This window comes from Astyanax mexicanus, chromosome 19 (assembly GCF_023375975.1).
Source record: "Astyanax mexicanus isolate ESR-SI-001 chromosome 19, AstMex3_surface, whole genome shotgun sequence".
NCBI classification, from domain to species: Eukaryota; Metazoa; Chordata; class Actinopteri; order Characiformes; family Acestrorhamphidae; genus Astyanax; species Astyanax mexicanus.
The window spans coordinates 39,801,889-39,821,931 of NC_064426.1; the positions used below are offsets into that span (position 1 = coordinate 39,801,889).

At 38.1% G+C, this 20,043-nt stretch overlaps 2 protein-coding genes across 6 annotated transcripts in view; one reads left to right on the plus strand and one right to left on the minus strand.

The window, feature by feature from the left end:
* recql5 (RecQ helicase-like 5) overlaps positions 1 to 13,613 on the plus strand; it is a 49,409-nt gene extending 35,796 nt beyond the window's left edge. The window contains exons 11-19 of the mRNA XM_022664964.2: positions 483 to 541; positions 3,206 to 3,279; positions 6,091 to 6,184; positions 6,284 to 6,478; positions 7,982 to 8,613; positions 9,278 to 9,320; positions 10,318 to 10,545; positions 11,480 to 11,552; positions 13,096 to 13,613. Coding sequence (XP_022520685.2) covers positions 483 to 541; positions 3,206 to 3,279; positions 6,091 to 6,184; positions 6,284 to 6,478; positions 7,982 to 8,613; positions 9,278 to 9,320; positions 10,318 to 10,545; positions 11,480 to 11,552; positions 13,096 to 13,262 — 1,565 coding nt within the window. The 3' untranslated portion in view covers positions 13,263 to 13,613. The remainder of the gene's footprint in view (positions 1 to 482; positions 542 to 3,205; positions 3,280 to 6,090; positions 6,185 to 6,283; positions 6,479 to 7,981; positions 8,614 to 9,277; positions 9,321 to 10,317; positions 10,546 to 11,479; positions 11,553 to 13,095) is intronic.
* si:ch211-120g10.1 (butyrophilin subfamily 1 member A1) overlaps positions 1 to 20,043 on the minus strand; it is a 125,546-nt gene that overhangs the window by 94,560 nt on the left and 10,943 nt on the right. For 4 of the 5 annotated variants that reach the window (XR_007427092.1, XR_007427091.1, XR_007427090.1 and 1 more), the window contains exons 5-10: positions 19,512 to 19,646; positions 18,448 to 18,585; positions 17,863 to 17,914; positions 17,677 to 17,703; positions 16,524 to 16,550; positions 15,228 to 16,421 (exon numbers count right to left, since the gene is read on the minus strand). Coding sequence is in view for 1 of the 5 variants with exons in the window: in XM_015603740.3 (XP_015459226.3) it covers positions 15,859 to 16,421; positions 16,524 to 16,550; positions 17,677 to 17,703; positions 17,863 to 17,914; positions 18,448 to 18,585; positions 19,512 to 19,646 (942 nt within the window). In the remaining 4 variants the exon portion in view is untranslated. Of the gene's footprint in view, positions 1 to 14,601; positions 16,422 to 16,523; positions 16,551 to 17,676; positions 17,704 to 17,862; positions 17,915 to 18,447; positions 18,586 to 19,511; positions 19,647 to 20,043 lie in introns of those variants that run through there. The other variant, XM_015603740.3, reaches the window with a different exon arrangement.

A 20,043-nucleotide genomic window follows, 5' to 3' on the forward strand; every position in this document is an offset into this window, starting at 1 on the left:
TGTATTTATTATGAGTCAGTTGTACGTAGAAAAAAATAAATAATAAATATATCTCTTCAATATTTGGTAAAATAACCCTGTTTTTTAATTAAAATTTTTTAATCAGAGTTCTCATTTTCTGTAAATAAATGCTCTAAATGAGAATATTTTTATTTGGAATTTGGGAGAAATGTTGTCTGTAGTTTATAGAATAAAACACCAATGTTCATTTTACTCAAACATAAACCTATAAATAGCAACATCAAACTGACTGAAGTGGTCTTTTTATGTTTTCCGAGCTGTATACGTATCTGTACACATTTTTACATCCCAAATAATCTGTAATATATTGATTAATAGTGTTTACTTTGTCTCTTTTAAGACAAAATTTTATCTACAGTCAACAACATTCTGCACTAAATAACCAACATTATGCTGCATTATGCACTATATAATAAGGAGTGTATACAGTACTGTAATACTGTGTTCTCTGTGTGTTTCAGACGCTGATTGTCTGTTAAAGGAGGCCAGCAGTCAGAGGATCCCCCGGCTCACAGTGAAGGTAACGGCCTCTGGCAGCTGCTCTCGGTGATCTGCTCCAGTATCCAGCTCAGTTCAGTTTAATCCAGCAGGGCCAGCAGGTGCCAGAACGCAGGTCACTGTTCAATAGAGTGATCAAAGCAACTGTCAGACTGAACTAAAGACCTCTCTAAAATTATCCTCACATTATTCTCAGCTCTGTGAGAAATTCCTGCGTCTCTCCAGCTCCCCAGATTAGTCCAGGGTTCGTATCGTCATGAAAAACCTGGAAGAGTTGTGGAAAAGTAATGAAAATTTGGCTACAAATCTTTGTGTTTTAGTTAGTATAGAAAAAATCTATTTTGAGCGAATAAATACATCAGCTCAGTTGTAAAATGGACTTTTGTTGTAGTAAAACATGATAAAAAGTACTTACCTTTATTGAATAGCTTTCTTCCGCTCTCCTACAGCTTTCTGAGATCTAGTAATTTTGTGCTTTTTGCCCAGCACTCTGTAAAATAGCCATATCGGGGCATCTTTTGTCCCGATAAATAGTTTTTACACCGTTATCCAGCTCAAAGAAGCTCCGGAGAGCCCTGACATTTAAATCGAGGCATTAATAACTTGAAAAAAGTGCACAAGAAGCTTATTAAAAAACACTTCTTGCATCCAATAGTGCTTCTTCGTAGCTCTGGGCGCCGCCATCACTGTACTGATAATGACATAGACATATATATATATACATAGACTCCACATAGCCTGCCTCCTGCAGGGTTCGTACGATCATGAAAAAACTGGAAAAGTCATGGTATTTGAAATTAACAATTTCCAGGCCTGGATAAGTTTTGGAAAAATAAAAATACCCCAAAAATATTTCTCTGCAAATCTTTGTGTTTCTGTTTATCGATGGAGAAAATCTATTTTGAACGAATAAATACATCAGCTCAGAGTTAATTCAGTAATTCAGCTCTACGCAATGGAGCTCTCAGGATCTGACACACATTTCATTATTAAAGATTGTGTGTCTGATAAATTTTAGGCCTATTAGAATCTATTTTGATTATAGTTTTCATTGATTTTTGGTTTTATTGTCCATGTCTGCACCATTTTAAAAATGGAAAAGTCCTGAAAAAATCATGGAAATTAATAAGTTAAAACGTGTAGGAACCCAGTGCATTTATTTACACTGAGGAAGGTATTTAATACACCTATAATAGTCACAACTATTATACTTTTTCACTGTAAACTGGTGTAAAAGTATTATTATGCTAGTATATTATTACTGTGGCACACTGTCTTACAGCTCCTTTGGGAGCCCATAAGCAGGAAAAAGCATTTTCTATAGTGGCGCATTAAAATGACTATTATCGTTTATCACAATAATGTATAAGTCAATATATATTGTCCCGAAAATGTTATCATCATACCAGGCCTACTGGTATATCTTATTATTACAAAGCAACATATTTAAACTTTTAATGTTAAAAATGCATTAGAGTGTAGAGTGTAGTTAGAATTTAAAACATATTGAAGAAGTCTAGAATCTCCTGATTATAAAAAATGATGAGTTTCTTTTTTAATTTTACCAAATTGAAAAACTTTGGAATAAAATCAAGAGGAAGATGGATGATCACAAGCCATCAAACCACCAAACTGAACTGCTTGATTTTTTGCACCAGGAGTAAAGCAGCATAAAGTTATCCAAAAGCAGTGTGTAAGACTGGTGGAGGAGGAGAATATGATGCCAAGATGCATGAAAAAAACTGTGATTAAAAAACACCAGGGTTATTCCAGCAAATATTGATTTATAAACTCTTAAAACTTTTATTTGTTATTTTAGCCATTTCTCATTTTCTGCAAATAAATGCTCTAAATGACAATATTTTTATTTGTAATTTGGGAGAAATGATGTATGTAGTTTATAGAATAAAACAACAATGTTCATTTTACTCAAACATAAACCTATAAATAGCAAAATCAGAGAAACTGATTCAGAAACTGAAGTGGCCTCTTAATTTTTTAATACTGCTGCATCTGACCCACACTAACAGCTCATTGATGGTAGAGATATTCTGTGGTTAAAGTCCGTACGGGTGCTTTCACCCCTTCGCTTTAGTCTGAAATAGAATATTATGTGAAAAAAACTGTGAACCACAGCCGAGCTATGAAGAACCACAGCTCGGATCTGACTGAGAGGAGTGGTGTCAGTTCAGATTAACAGATAGATAAGAGTTTCTGCTAAATGTCACAAATGTTCACTGACGTTCAGAAGGTCATGGGAACAGCAGTATATAATGCAGGTTTAGGTTTAATCATGTTTTATTGGGAAACGTGGCAGAGATGGAAGAGAGCTGCCCCCTAGTGGTACACTCCAGGCATTGCTTGTCTTAAATTGAGCCTCTTAGCTTGCAGTATACTGGAAATAATACACTTACAGTACAGTGTTGATACAACACTGTTTATCAATTATAGCTAGGCTTAACAGTATAAAAGTAATAGACAAAAACTTAGGCCACGCCCACAGAGTCCTATAGTGCACAAGCTGAAATGAAATAGGAGTGACGAGGCGATTTATTATTAAAATGTAAGGAATAGAAAGTTCAGATTATTAAACTTTGGCAATTGTGATAGGTGTGCTATAAATGTGTTTGTAATTTTTTAATTTTGTGTGTGTGTGTGTGTGTGTGTGTGTGTGTTTACTCCTCAGGCAAGGGAGCACTGTCTGTCTCTGTTGCAGGAGACCCTGACCAACCAGAGATCTGTAAGCAATCACACAAACAGGTATTAAAGCACGTAAACTATAAGTAAACTTAGTATAAAAGTTGTTTCTATTATATTAGGAAATTCTACAAAGAACAGTAGAAAATCTACGGAGCCCCTAAAGGGACGTGGAGTATTTATTTTTTTTTTATGTAGAAAGTGGTGTGCACCACATAATAAGTCGTGAGCACCACATAATAAGTCGTGAGCACCACTTGCTAAGTCGTGAGCACCACTTACTAAATCGTGAGCACCACTTACTAAGTCGTGAGCACCACTTACTAAGTCGTGAGCACCACTTACTAAGTCGTGAGCACCACATAATAAGTTGTGAGCGCCACATAATAAGTCGTGAGCACCACTTACTAAATCGTGAGCACCACTTACTAAGTCGTGAGCCCCACTTACTAAGTCGTGAGCACCACGTACCAAGTCGCGAGCACCGCATACTAAGTCGTGAGCACCGCATACTAAGTCGTGAGCACCGCATACTAAGTTGTGAGCACTTACATTCCCCACTGAAATAAAGTAGTTAACATTAGCTAACCTAGCTAACATTAGCTAAAACATTCCCCACTAAAAGAAAGTAGTTAACATTAGCTAACCTAGCTAACATTAGCTGAAACATTTCCCACTAAAATAAAGTAGTTAACATTAGCTAACCTAGCTAACATTAGCTAAAACATTCCCCACTGAAATAAAGTAGTTAACATTAGCTAACCTAGCTAACATTAGCTAAAACATTCCCCACTAAAAGAAAGTAGTTAACATTAGCTAACATTAGCTAAAACATTCCTCACTGAAATAAAGTAGTTAACATTTAGCTAACCTAGCTAACATTAGCTAAAACATTCCCCACTGAAATATGAACATATGCCAGTTTAAACTATAGCTTGCTAGCTACCATTATCTGGCGCTCACGACTTAGTAAGTGGTGCTCTCGTCTTACTATGTGGTGCTCACAACTTAGTATGTGGTGCTCACGACTTAGTATGTGGTGCTCACGACTTAGTATGTGGTGCTCACTACTTAGTATGTTGTGCTCACGACTTAGTAAGTGGTGCTCACGATTTAGTAAGTGGTGCTCACCACTTTCTATGTAAAAAAAAAAAATACACCACAACATTTTAGGGGCTCCATAAAAATCAGCTTCATATGTGTGATTTTATCATTAGATGTTTTAGACAATAAGCTCTTATATAATATCCTTTCTAACCTTTGGTTGTTGACATTTAATTTTATTTTTTAATTAAGTGAATCTGTGAAACATGGTGGCATACTGGTGGCAGTATCACGGTTTGGGCCTGTTTTACTCCATCTGGGCCAGGAAGGCTTGCCATCATTGATAAAACAATACTTGATTAAATCAGCTTTCTGATTCTGAACAAAATGTCGTCATATCTTTGATGCGGACATATCTGTGAGCTGAAACTTTAAAGAATGTGGGTCATGCAGCAAGACGATGACCCTAAATACTCAAGACCAGGGGTGTCCAAACTACGGCCCGCGGGCCATTTGCGGCCCGTTTCCTTTTTTGGAGCGGCCCGCAAGGTATTTTAGAAATAGAATGAAAGTTGGCCCGCTGTTAAGCAGGTTTTTATAATGTGAGATTCAAAGTTTGAACACTAGGTGTCAGAAACTGGCCAAAGAGTCTAAAAGCGGAGAGAGTGCGCAGTTGTAGCGCCAAAAAAACGGCCAAAGAGTCTAAAAGCGGAGAGGTTGCGCAGTTCTAGCTCTGAAAAACGGGCCAAAGAGTCTAAAAGCGGAGAGGGTGCGCATTTCTAGCTCTGAAAAACGGGCCAAAGAGTCTAAAAGCGGAGAGGGTGCGCATTTCTAGCACAGAAAAACGGGCCAAAGAGTCTAAAAGCGTAGAGGGTGCGCATTTCTAGCACAGAAAAACGGGCCAAAGAGTCTAAAAGCGGAGAGATTGCGCAGTTGTAGCGCAGAAAAACGGGCCAAAGAGTCTAAAAGCGGAGAGATTGCGCAGTTGTAGCGCAGAAAAACGGGCCAAAGAGTCTAAAAGCGGAGAGGGTGCGCAGTTGTAGCGCAGAAAAACGGGCCAAAGAGTCTAAAAGCGGAGAGGGTGCGCAGTTGTAGCGCAGAAAAACGGGCCAAAGAGTCTAAAAGCGGAGAGGTTGCGCAGTTGTAGCGCAGAAAAACGGGCCAAAGAGTCTAAAAGCGGAGAGGGTGCGCATTTCTAGCGCAGAAAAACGGGGCAAAGAGTCTAAAAGCGGAGAGGGTGCGCAGTTGTAGCGCAGAAAAACGGGCTAAAGAGTCTAAAAGTTGCCTTAATTAAGGAGTTTAATATAAAGAGACATCATAAAATGAAACATTAATTTGAAAAAATCTTAGTATAAACAACACTGTCAAAGATAAATAAAGATAGTAAGTCAAGTAAAATGGTGTGTACATAAAAATAATCAAGAAAAAGTATTATTTAAAGTGGTATATTTCATTATTTGATTTATTACAGAGTCTGTGGGCCGTGACTTCAAATATATTTCTCCTTCTGGCCCCCAACAAAAAAAGTTTGGACACCCCTGCTCAAGAATGAAGTTAATGTTTTGAAATGGGACCAAGTCAAAGTTCTGCTCTTAATCCAGTAGAAACGTTGTGGGCGGGGCTAAGGCTGTTTTGTATGTAGGAATGGGCGGGGCTAATATTCCTACAAGCCGATGTGCATTATTAATATATAGTTAGTTCTACAATGACCGAATTAAATCAGATTCATAAGTGTGATTTTGTCATTAGATGTTTTAGCATTAAGCTCTTTAATAATAATCATTCTGACCTTTGGTTGTTAACATTTCATTTCAATTTCCCTCCTTTCAGCTCAGACTCTACGTCTCTGGCTGTAGAAATCGAGTATGAAGTGTTCAAATCCTGCAAATCAGCAAACCTTTACAAGGCTGCAGTTCTTAAAAGGGTGAGTTGTATATATATATTTTCTGTTTTTTTGTCTTTTTAAAGAATAAGTTGTATGTCATTATTTTGACCATTTTTGGTTTATTTTATTTAATTCCAGGTGTCTGAGCTGAAGAAAGGTGCTGGTGATTCAGTGGTGCCCCTTGTGGAGGAGGGTGGAGATGCACGTGCGTCTAGTGTGAATGAAGAGGAACGTAAGGACACTCAGATGGAAGCAGCTTCCTCCTCCTCCTCTTCTTCATCAGTTGTTCCTGAAGAACAGCAGGGCTTTACTTCAGCCTCTCAGATCTATTCAGTAAGTGGGATGTTTTATCAGCAGTGTAATACAGTCTAGAGCAGGGGTTGGCAATTAAGGTTTTCCATGAGCCAGACTAGTAGCTCTCCAGCCCAGAGGGTTGTTGAACCCAATTGCAGAACAGTTGAATTCAAAGCAGGTAAACCCAAGATCGAACCCGTGTCGTCAGGGTCGCTGTCCAATACACTGCTGCTGCCCCGGCTAGTGAATTGGGACACGTCTTGGAAAAAACGCCCTTATAAGGAGATAGGGAGCCTGAGAACAAGTGGAAAAATGAAAACTGACAGAAACTAAATTCACACCGAGCGCGACAGTGAGAGACGGGGAGGTATGTAAACAAAAGCTCTCCGGAGAAGCATTTTATTTTATTTTTTTTTCCACTAACATTCATTATAGTTCAAACAACCTCACGGGCCAGATGTTTCATGCTTGCAGGCCACATCTGGCCCACTAGCCGCCTATTGCCGACCCCTGATCTAGAATATATTGTAAAAGAAGACAACCAAATTAATCAAATGAGACAAAAATGATCCAAAATGACATATTGCGGTATGACCCTTGTGGCGTAAGAACTGCACCTAAAAAAGTGATGCACATCGACTTGTAGGAATGTTAGCCCCGCCCATTCCTACATACAAAACAGCTTCAGCCCCGCCCACAACATTTCTACTGGATTAAGATCAGAACTTCGACTTGGTCCCATTCCAAAACATTAACTTCATTTTTTTTTTTTTTAACCGTTTTGTATGGTAGAATGTCTTGTGTATTTAGGGTCATCGTCTTGCTGGATGACCCACATTCTCTAAAGATCCAGCTCACAGATATTTCCTTTTTTATTGTTTTTTTTTTTCCTCAGAATCAGAAAGCTGATATAATCAAGAATGTATTGTTATATCAGTGATTGCAGGCCTTCCTAGCCCAGATGCATTAAAACGTGATACTGATACATGATACTACCACCACCATGTTTCACAGATTCACATTTAAAAAATGATGAGTGTGTTTCATTTAACCTATTGATAAAATCTCTGGAATACAATCAAGAGGAAGATGGATGATCACAAGCCATTAAACCAAACTGAACTGCTTGAATTTTTTTTGCACCAGGAGTAAAGCATATTATAAGTTATCCACAAGCAGTGTGTAAGACTGGTGGAGAAGAACATGATGCCAAGATGCATGAAAACCAACCATGTGATTAAAAACCAATAAATATTGATTTCTGAACTCTTAAAACTTGTTTTCTTTACATTTTTTTGTTATTTCAGCCATTTCTCATTTTTTGCACATAAATGCTCTAAATGAGAATATTTTTATTTGTAATTTAGGAGAAATGTTGTCTGTAGTTTATAGAATAAAACATCAATGTTCATTTTACTCAAACATAAACCTATAAATAGCAAAATCAGAGAAACTGATTCAGAAACTGAAGTGATCTCTTCATTTTAACATTTTTCCAGAGCTGTATATATATATTTATTCTGGTTTTTTTTTTCTATATAGCTGAAGAGGAAGCGTGTAGGAGCAGGGTATCGTGGGTCGTCCAACCCCTTCCAGACAGCAGCAGAACTTCTGAAGACGTCTCAGAACGGGATTCCCACTTCTGAAGAACCTGCAGATGAGGAACTGGAGCAGGAGAGAAACCAAGAGAGCAAAAGAACCAAAACATCTCACTCTTCCTCTAAATCTTCATCTTCCTCTAAATCCAAAACCACAACCACACCCTTGAGCAGCCCCAGTAAGAAAGCAGGCAAAGCTCTTACTAAAAAACAGCAGAAACTGGCGGAAGCTGCCAGGGACTCGCACTGTATATCACAGTACTTCGGGAAGAAGATGGACGACGGTCCAAAAAAGGAGGAAACTGTTCCTTCAGAGCTTGAGGAAAGAGGTGCTTCTGTGCTTCCTGAAGCTCAGGATGGCACTGTTTCAGTCTCAGCTTCTTCTTTAGACACAAACGCTAATAATCACACTGAAGATGAAAGTTCTACAGATGTGGAAAACTGTATAGAGAATCATACTGTAGATGTCAGATATCCTGTGGATACAGATACAGTTACACTGGAACAGACAGCTGAGGATGTGGAGGATGCTACAGTAGCAGCAGCAGCAGAGCCAGAACAGCCTCAGGAAATGAGGTAAGAGTTTGTTTTAACTCATTATTGATCATCATACAGTACAGGCCAAAAGTTTAGACACACCTCCTCTTTTTCAATGCGTTTTCTTTATTTTAATGATTTTTTACATTGTAGATTCTCACTGAAGCATCAAAACTATGAATGAACACATGTGGAGTTTTATGTACTTAACAAAAAAAAGGTGAAATAACTAAAAAAAAGTTTCTATTCTAGTTTCATCAAAATATCCACCCTTTGCTCTGATTACTGCTTTGCACACTCTTGGCATCATTCTCTCAATGAGCTTCAAGAGGTGGCCACCTGAAATGAATAGTTTTCCAAAAGTCTTGAAGGAAGGAAGGAGTTCCCAGAGGTGTTTATTAGCACTTGCTGGCTCTTTGCCTTCTTCACTCTGTGCTCCAGCTCACCCCAAACCTCAAATCTGGATTGGGTTCAGGTCCGGTGACTGTGGAGGTTCAGCTCATTTTTTGTTAAGTACATAAAACTCCACATGTGTTCATTCATAGTTTTGATGCTTCAGTGAGAATCTACAATGTAAATCATTCAATCATGAAAATAAAGAAACTTTTGGCCTGTACTGTATTCATTGATGATGTATTAAAAATGTTTCTGGAATATTCTCAGTGTTTTCTTAACTGTTGTCCAACTTCTGTTCGCTGTACAGGAAGGAGAAACCGTCTGATGCCTCACGAGTCCCAGCTGAAACAGTAATCACCACTTTATCCCTTAATTATAGAGACATTAGATACAGTTTATTTCTACAACCACAATGACAAAAATGTTGGAATACTGTGATGTAATGCAATGTAATAAATACATTTGCAAATCTCAAAAACCCTAATTGTAGATACATATAGATCATAAAACACATATCAGATGTTTATGACAGTAAAGCATCTCAAAACTTAAGTGGTTCTAATAAAAAACTCACATAACTGGGTATGCATACTGTTCTGTATTTTACTGCATGTAATAAATCATACATAATTCATAATCAGAGTAAAAAAAGATAACTACTTACACCAGCAGATGACATGTCTCTCCAAATCACTGATCATCAGTAAATTTTACATTTAATATGTAAATCAAGGGATCAGAGTCTGGAGGAAGAGTGGAGAGACACACAGTCCAAACTGCTTGAGGTCTAGTGTGAAGTTTCTACCAATCAGTGATGGTTTGGAGAGACATGTCATCTGCTGGTGTTGATCCACTGTGTCAGCGCAGTTTTGTTTTCCCACAAAATCTTACAGCACTTCATGCTTCACTCTGCTGACAACTTTTATGGAGATGTGGATTTCATTTTCTAGCAGGACTTGGCACACTGCCCACACTGCCAAAAGTACCAATTGGTCTTACATAGTATTCTAATTTTCTAAGACGCTTATTTTTTGGGTTTTTATTGGCTGTAAGCCAAAAATCATCAACAATAAAAGAAATAAACACTTAAAATAGATCACTCTGTGTGTAATACATCCATGTAATATATAAGTTTCACATTTTTAACTGAATTACTGAAATAAAGTAACTTTTCCGGTTTTAGCTCAGTTTTTTTAGTACCACTTAATTTTCCAGCCTTTTGTTGAACAGTCCCAGCTTTTTTGAAAAAGGGATGGTAGAAATCAAAGTCACATCAAGCAAAAATTGTCAAACATTACACATGTCTGCTGTATGTTTGTTCAGTTTTATTTTTGTGTTTTATTCCAGCCATGTGAAGAAAAAGAGGCGAAAGAGAGTCGCGTGAGATTTATCCGTCCGCCCAACGACACCAAACGGAGGGTGACCTTTAACCCTGTGCTGCAGGAACACAAGGTGGAGGGTTTGAACCCGAACATCGATCAGATCTCCCATCAGCCCGTGACTCTGAAAGAAGCAGCTGATATTGTGGTGAAAATACTGGACCCTTTCTATAAAAAGGGCAAATTTGCTACCAAAGTAAGTGTTCTTACCTGAAGTGTCCCTTGACTTTTGGCATGTCTTATGGAATAGGATTGATTTATTTGTTAGCTTAATACTGTTTGCATTATATTACCATATTTTTTGCACTATTGGTGCACTTAAAGTCCTTTATTTTCCCCAAAATCACCAGGGCTCCTTATGTATGAATTCTATCAGTCAGGTATTAAGGAGCAGTAAATCCACTCCACTGAACTACAGAGTTATAAGGTTGGGTTTCAGTGAAGTTTCTCCAGCAGCAAGGCTGGAGCAGTATTAGCATTAGCCGCTACTCACAGCGCTAGGTCTTAGACCATTCAGAAATGAGTAAATCAGACTGAAGTCTGTATGTTTTCCATGTTAAAACAAGCTACATGGTACAAACCGCTAGCTGATAGCGCCCTGGGTCACCGGAATACTCAGCGCTCCTTAGTGTAGCGATATCGGATAGCATTTACTAGCGCTAAGCACGGCTAACTGTGCTAAAATATTGGAAATCTAAATGGAAGCGCTTTACTCACCCAAATAAACAGTTTTCAGGAGAAAAATCTGTGTAGATTAACATCCAGCACTCGTTTGACTTTAAAAGAAAATGTTTTTTTAAGAATTACAGTTTTGTTTACTTAGCTTAACTTTGCTTAACTTAGTTCCCCCAACCCCACTACCACCAACTGCTGAATTAGAAGGGAACATGACAACAACTGTGTTCTTTACTAGTGTTGCTTAAAATGCTCCTTATAATCTGGTGCACCTTATGTATGAAAATAGACCAGACAACAGACGTTCACTGATATTGCGCTTTATAATCCGAAAAATATATTAATATTCTATGAGAAATGGATAAATGCATGTGGTCCTAAATTGCTCTTATATTTATTATTACATCAATACATGTTAAGTTTTCTCACAGGAATATTTGCTTTTCTTCTCGTAGGATCTGTTCAAGTCATTTGCACGATTCCTCTCTCATCTGCTCGTAGAAGAAAAAGCCAAAGACAGAGTGAAAGGTAAGAAATTAATAAGCTTTTAAGCAGCAGCAATTAACTTATGTTTGTTTTAAAATCATGTAATATTACATTTTAATGTCAGTCCACATGCTTCTTTCACTTTCAGTGACAGTTGTTTTATGTTTTTAGCTTGTCCAGAAATGCATGTGTAAATTGAGTCCTTTAGGGGTGACTCAAAAGTCCCCGATTTTAATTGTAATACTAATGAATTACATTATATTTTTACTATTACTAATGCTTAATGTACAGTACCAGTAGTCAAAAGTTTGGACACAATTTCTTATTCAGTGTTTTTCTGAGTAAATAAATACTAAAGTCTTCCAGGCTATGAAGGAACACATAAGGAATCATGTAGTAACTTAAAAACAGTGTTAAACAAACCATAATACTCTGTGAAGAAGCATTTAGGGTGCTCTTATCTGAGGAGCTGTTAATTTGCAGGGGTCCTGATGAGAGCCAGTTTCGTCATAACGTTTTTGATGGTCTTTTTTATGACTGCACTTAAGGATACACACATAGGTCTATGAACAGTAACAGATATATTTAAGGATGGAATATTCATGTAATATAGGGAAATAATAGAAATATATAACCTGGAAAGCAAATTATTATTATTTTTTAAAAATACTTACAGCTGCGAAGCTGTATGATATATTCAAGCATAAATGTTAAACCTCACATTATTTGCTGGATTATATACATTTAACCAAAGGAAATCTGAAAGCATCTGAGTTTTATAGAATGGAAATAAAAATGAGAAGTGATGAGGAGAACAGTTTAAAAATAATACTTTGGCAAAGAGATTTGGGATCTGAAATAGAAAGTGAATTTTGGTCAAAGATCTTATCAAGTTCAGAAAGTTATATTCCCTATATATATTATATATAGGGAGTCCAGGGGTAAACTTGCCCAATAGAAAATCTGTAAAATATGTAATTTTAGAAATAAAGAATTTATATTTTATATCCATTCAAGGTTCATACGGTTAAAAAAAACCTGGAAAAGTCGTGGAATTTGAAAATAGCAATTTTCCAGGCTTGGATAAGTTTTGGAAAAATAAAAATACCCAGAAGGTTTAGGAAAAGTCCTGGAAATTTGGCCTACAAATCTTTGTGTTTCTGTTTATCGATGGAGAAAATCTATTTTAAGCTAAAAAAAAATTAAAAATCAGTAATTTAACACACATTTTATTATTAAACGTTGTGTGTCAACATCATCATATTCATTTTAGGTGTACTTTAATCAATTTTTAATATAGTTTAAGTTGATTTGTTTGGTTTTATTGACTTATGTTTGTTTGCACTGATGTTTTAAAAATCGTGTGGTCATAAGATAAAACAATGGAAATTCATTGGTTAAAAAGTGTATGAACCCTGTCTATTAAAGTGTTCTGCCCAGCTCTGTTACTTCTTCTAATAATAATCATAATAATTTGTATAAACATTTAAGTTTTATGAACAGTTTATTAATATGAGAGATATTATTGAGATCATTTTCTTTATATTATGAATTGAAATATGTATTTTTTTCTGTTTATCCACAGTAAAAATGGAGGCGAAAGGTTTGATTAAGCGTTTCTTCAGCAGCGTTCAGCGCTGTGAGAACGAGGCGGACTGGAAGTGCCTGCAGAAAGCGACCAGCACTAAAACCAGCTTAGCAGCAGCAGATAGAACTACAGCACAACAGCAGCAGCAGGAGGAAGAGAGATAGGGCTTATCTGTATCCTCTCCAGACCTTCTTATTGGTCCTTATTACAGCCATAACCCCGCCCCCTTCTCAGGGATACTGTACTGCTGTACGCAGATCAGACACGGCTGCAAACCTGAAGGAAACGTGTGTCTGAGTGAAACTGACGCTAGGCTGCTTCCACTGGTGCACTTTAACGCCTGAATAACTGAAGTTTTAAACCCTTTAAACCCGTACACACTGTGATGTAGCTTCGTTTTTAGCTGCTGCGTATTTCTCTGTTTGTTTTAGAACATATATTTTGTCTTTGTTTTACGCTGCATGGATTTTTTTCGTTCTCAGATCCCTATGAAATGTGTAAAAAAAAAAAAACAATGCCATGGACGGTTATGGAAATGGAATTAAATAATAAGGTACATTATTTGAAATAAAGTAAAAACTGACTGAAAGGAGTATCCATAATTTTTACATTTCATTTGTAAATTAAGGGAGCAGAGTCTGGAAGAAGAGTGGAGAGACACACAGTCCAAACTGCTCGAGGTCTAGTGTGAAGTTTCCACCAATCAGTGATGGAGACATGAGAGACATCTGCTGGTGTTGATCCACTGTGTTTTATTATTTATTAAGTCTAAAGTGAATGCAGTTTTGATTTCCCACAAAATCTTACAGCACTTCATATCTTACAGCTTCCGTCTGCTGAGAAAAACTTTTATGGAGATGTGGATTTCATTTTCCAGCAGGATTTGGCACACTGCACACATTGCCAAAAGTATCAGTAGGTCTTATATAATATTCTAATTTTCTGAGACACTGATTTTTGGGTTTGTTCGCAATATTCACATGACACTACAGAGTGAGTGTTAATACTGATTAGTAAAAAGTGAAACATTTGCAATGTTTAGATGATGTCCTATGAACAAACCAATCAGAATTGTTACTTTTTGGGCAAAACAAGTTTCATTATAACTGACATAGACTAATTCTGAACTAATTCTACATTCAACAATTAAAGAACATCATACCAGCTTTTAAACATGGTGGTGGTTGTACCAAAGTGTGGGGATTTTGCTGCTTCATTATATCAGTTCTGTTCTGCAGCTAAGAGTTCTTCAATAGACTACTACTAAAGTCAAGTGTTGCCTTGCAGATGGCTTTGGAACGCCCAAACCTCTATATGCTGTGAGGTGTTATCCTATGTACGAGGCTAAACACTGACCACTGTGCTCATAGCAAGGTGAAGTGATTTATGATCATGTTTTGTGAGGAAAAACAGAAAAAAATCATCTTTATTAATGTCCAATTTATTAATTTCCCATCAATAATGCTTAAAAAAAGGATGAACAAAAGGATCAAAGAGCACCAATAAGTATCTATATGAGTTTATTCTGATTTGTTATTCACAGAAAGTGCATTTTCATGGCAGGAGTACAGATTTCACAGATCACATACATTTATAGGTACATATATATATATATATATATATATCTATGAAAGTGCAGAATGGACAGCCTTGCTGAGTAGATTGCCTTTCTAATAAGGTGCAAACATGTGCTGCCTTCAAGTCCACGACGGAATTTCACTCTTAATTTCGTTTAATTCTGTTTTTATGTTGTTTTTTTAGAGGCCAAGTATATTTACAGCTACTGAAAAGGAAGCATTAGGTGAATCTATAGAGTACCAGTCAAAAGTTTGGACACAAGAAACACATAAGAAATCATGTAGTAAATTTAAAACTGATCATCAAACCAAAATTCTTGCGGTTAACTTGTAGTTTCTGAGGCTGGAAACTCTTATGAACTTATCCTGTACAACAAGGTGGCCCTGATGAGTGCCAGTTTCATCATTATAATGTTTTTGATGGTCTTTTTCGCCACTGCACTTGAGGATACTTTCAAATTTCTTGAAATTGACCTTTACTCTTTATTTAGTTGAGTAGTTCTTGCGTCTCATAATCTGGATTAGAACATTACTCAAATAATGTAACTCTACCTCTTCTACCTACTTTACAACTGATGCTCTCAAACCTTTACATTAAGAGACAAGAAATTAAAACGTAGCTAATTAACTCTTGATGAGTTCAGCACAGCTGTTAACTGAAAGCCTGAGTTCCTGGTGACACTACCTTATAAAGCTGTCTAATATATGAATCGAAACTAAAAAAAAAAACATGTTTTTCTTCGTAGTTTGGATGACCTTAGTATGAATCTTGTAAATATGGCATTCCTGAAATGACGTGACTTGAAGGCAGCATTAAATAGTACAACAGAAGCAGCAGCAGCAACAGCAAACAGACTCTACAGACTTTAGATAACTGTTTTAACTTTTCGTCGTTTTTTTTTTAAAGCTACAGGTTGGTCGTTGGTTCACTAAGAGTGGACTTGGTTAGCCAGTGGTTTTGCTAATAATATCAGGGGGTGGGCATTTCACAAAACAGGATTTCGGTTATGCAAAAAAGGCAAAATGTCAAGACCAGTGCACGAAGAACTGTAATGGAAACTACAGATGGACAGCCCTCACGTTTGGCCCAAGTTCGCCACGTTTTCGGACTTTTCTAACGCCCTGTTTTGTGAAACCACGCCTCCCAGGAGTGCTGTTGGGTTTAGAGTGGGGTTTAGACCCTTCACCCCCACAGGCACATTCCCACCGGGCACATGCAGCGGCTGCGCTCCACCGGCGACCGGATCACCAGGTCTTTGACGATCTCCACCGTGCCGAAGAGCGGGAACAGCTTCTCGTTGAAGCTCTCGTTGTACGTGAAGATGTGCGCGCGCTTCTCCGCGTCGTAGAAGGACAGCTGGCCGTGGTCGAAGTCCAGGTGGACGCCCACCCTGCGGGGGATGAGGTCGGGGGGCAGGGCGGTGAAGGGCACGGTCAGGGCCTTGAGCTCGGTACCTCTCTCCAGGCGCAGGGTCAGGTAGCCGGTGTGCGTGTTGAGGGATTTGAATCCCTTACGCAGCGCCGACTCTTTGGCCACGCCCAGACGCCAGTCCATCTCGCCCACGTCCACCTCCCAGTAGTGGCGGCCTGAGCTGAAGCCCTCCATGCCCACGGCGCACCACCACCCGTCGAAGCGCTGGTGGATGTTGGGCACGTCTTTGCGCTCGAAGCCGCAGCGCATTCGCTTCTCGTCATCCGAGATCAGCAGGTCCGGGTTGGCCGTGTCCAGGTCAAGGGTTACCTCCACTGTATAAGAGTAACAGGTTTTGAGACCCATGTTGTTCTGATCTTTTCATTCTTTATAAAATTAAAAATATATCCGCTTTGATTCATAAGTTGAGAACTTACCCACAGCATCAGAGATCCAGTCCCACACTATAGAAAAAAAATAGAGAAAAGGTTAAAAAAAATCTGATGTTTAGTTTAGGCTGTTCACACAACTACTCTTAATGTGACCCATATCTGACATCCTACACATGCTACATGACAGAGTAATGCTTCACGTTAAGTTTCCCTTTAATCCAAACCAGAATCTCAACAGCTGCAGATGAGTTCAGATTGCAGCAAAGCTTATCACACTTATGACACTGTAGGTTAAGTTTTAATATTAATTGGTAGAATAAATTGGAAAATACACTGTACACTGGACAATTCTGCATTTAACAATTAAGGAAAATCACACCAGCTTTCAAACATGGTGGTGGTTGTACCACAGTGTGTTATTTTTTTATATTTTGAAGAAACCTTGACTATGCATGACAGAGCAGTGCTTCACGTTAAGTTTCTCTTTAATCCAAACCAGAATCTCAAGAGCTGTGGGAGCTGACTTCTGATGGCAGCTGAGCTTATTATCAAAATTGGGATACTGAGTTTTAATATTAATTGGTAAAAAAAAGTTCTGTACTCATTAATCAATTAAAGAACTTCATACCAGCTTTCAAACTTGGTGGTGGTTGTACAACAGTATGATGATTTTTATGTTTTAGGATCTGGACAACTATTTTGAAGAAACCTTTACTATGCACCACAGAGCAATGCTTCATGTTAAGTTTCACTTTAATTCTTTTCAGAATCTGAAGAGCTGTGAATGAATGAGTTCAGATTGCATCTGAGCTTGTCAAACTTAGGATATTGAGTTTTAATATTAATTGGTGAAAAAAAAAAAAAGAAATAGGAAAATCAGCAACCTTCAGTTCTGTACACTGTCATGAATAATTGCTGTGATTCATATACAGCTCTGGAAAAAAATAAGAGATCACTTCAGTTTCTGAATCATTTTCTCTGATTTTACTATTTATAGGTTTATGTTTGAGTAAAATGAACATTGTTGTTTTATTCTATAAACTACAGACAACATTTCTCCCAAATTCCACACAAAAATATTTTAGTAATTTAGAGCATTTATTTGGAGAAAATGAGAAATGGCTGAAATAACAAAAAAGACGCAGAGCTTTCAGACCTCAAAATAAAGGCTGGTATCAATATGATTTTTCTGACTTACCAGTGTGGGGAATGTAGGGAGTAGCACCTACAAGTGGAAAAGAGGGGAAACATTAAGAATCAACCAGTCTGATCAAAATATGTGAGGATGTTATAAAAATGTTGAGAGTATATGTACTCTTAAGTAAAGTATAGATTCATTGATTTTCTAAACTTTTCTGTGTGTAGATGCTGATTTAAAACTTACCAGTTTTCTGACTCTTCTGCTTCCAAATGAGCCACTGCTTGGGAATGTTCCCCTGAAACAAAAAAAATAACTTTAGTTGGAATCTGGTTGGTGTGGTGTAGTGGATAACACCACTGCCTGACAGTGAGCTACCATGTAGGAGACTGGAGTTCAGTTCCTGGTCTGGGTGACTGAATGCTGCGCTTCACCAATAAGAGTCCCTGGGCAAGACTCTTAACACTACATTGGCCAGACTCTGTAATAGGAATAACCTTGTAAGTCACTTTGGATAAGAGCTTCAGCTAAATGCTGTAAATGTAAATCTGTTATGTGATGCCTCCAGTTTCATTGCATGGAAACAGCATATGTTATAGATGAAGTAGATTATATACAGCTCTGGAAAAAAAGAGGTTTTTAATTTGGTAAAATCAACGAAATTAATCGTTTTAAGTGGTCCCTTATTTTTATTTTTAACTTGTAAGTATATAATAGTGCTGTCCAGGTTCTCTAAGATCATTCTGTCCAGTACCACACATTAAAAGTGACTGTTTATGATCACTGGATCACACTGGATGAACAGCTTTTGGCCATATAGTGTAGCTGTACCTTGTCCAGCTCTTTAGCCAGTAATGTCCAGAAGATCAGCTCCATGGCAGGCTGCAGCGTGGGCATGCGTCCTCGCCTCCAGTTCTTCTCCAGATCATCCAGCACCACCACCACCTGCTCACCCGGCCACACACTTTGCTGAGGAGAGAGAGAGAGAATTTAGCCACAGTAAATCTCATTAGCACACATCAATTTTTTTACATACTGTATCTTTGAGAATATAAGGTGCACTTAAAATCCTTTCATTTTCCAAAAAATGGATAGTGGGTCTTATAATCCAGTGCATATTGTGTATGAATTCTACCAGTCAGTTATTAAGGAGCGGTAAAGTTGCTCTGTTGAAGTACATCTTTTGTTATAAGGGTGAGTTTTTTTTATTTTTTTTAGTGAAGTTTCTCCATCACTAAGGCTGGGTGCAGCAGCATTAGCAATAGCCACTCAATGCAGCGCTAGCTCTTTCTCCATTCAGAGGAGAATATATCGGACTGTAGTCTGCATGTTTATCGTGTTGAAACAAGCTACATGGAGTGAACCCGCTAGCTGACATTTCCCTGTGTTACCAGAACACTCAGGGTTCCCCAGTCGTTTACATCCCGCTAGAGCTGCAGCTAGTGGCTGTATATAGCTGTATATCTCCTATTACTAATGATGCCACAAGAAGAGTGAAGTCTAACACACGCCTCCTCCGATACATGTGAAGTCAGACTCCGCCTCTTTTTGAACTCCTGCCGATGCTGCATTACCGAATAGCATCACAGCGCTAACACTCGGAGGAAAGCACAGCGACACGGTTCTGATACATCAGCTCACAGACGCAGCCTTGTGCTGATCAACATCACCCTAGGAGTGATGAGGGGAAAGAGCGCCATCTACTGTACCCACCCAGAGAGAGCAAGGCCAATTGTGCTCTCTCAGGGCTCTGGCAGCTGATGGCAAGCTGCATCTTTTTCAAGATCATAGGATGTGTTTTTATACATGGTTGTTTAACAGATGAAAACAACTCACTGCAAAATATAATATTTTATATATATATATCGTGTTAAAATGGTGTATTTGTGTTTTACCTCTGGTTGGGCTCTCAGGTCTTTGAGCCAGTTGAGGATGAGCACTTTGGCACTCTCAATATCCTGCTCATTGGTCAGACTCAGCTCCTTCCAGTCACTCTTCTCGGGCCAACCATCAGTCTGCATGGGCCTCTTCTGCAGTGAGAACATTACTAACCTTTAATTTCATTTATAACACTTTCCTTTATTTATACATTATATCTATAATCACACTTTGTCACTGACCATCAGTAAATTTTACATTTCATTTAAAGTAAATCAAGGGAGCAGAGTCTGGAGGAAGAGTGGAGAGACACACAGTCCAAACTGCTCGAGGTCTAGTGTGAAGTTTCCACCAATCAGTGATGGTTTGGAGAGACATGTCATCTGCTGCTGTTGATCCACTGTGTTTTATTATCAAGTCTAAAGTCAGTGCAGTTTTGTTTTCCCACAAAATCTTACAGCACTTCATGCTTCCCTCTGCTGACTATAACTTTTATAGAGATGAGGATTTCATTTTCCAGCAGGACTTGGCACACTGCCCACACTGCCA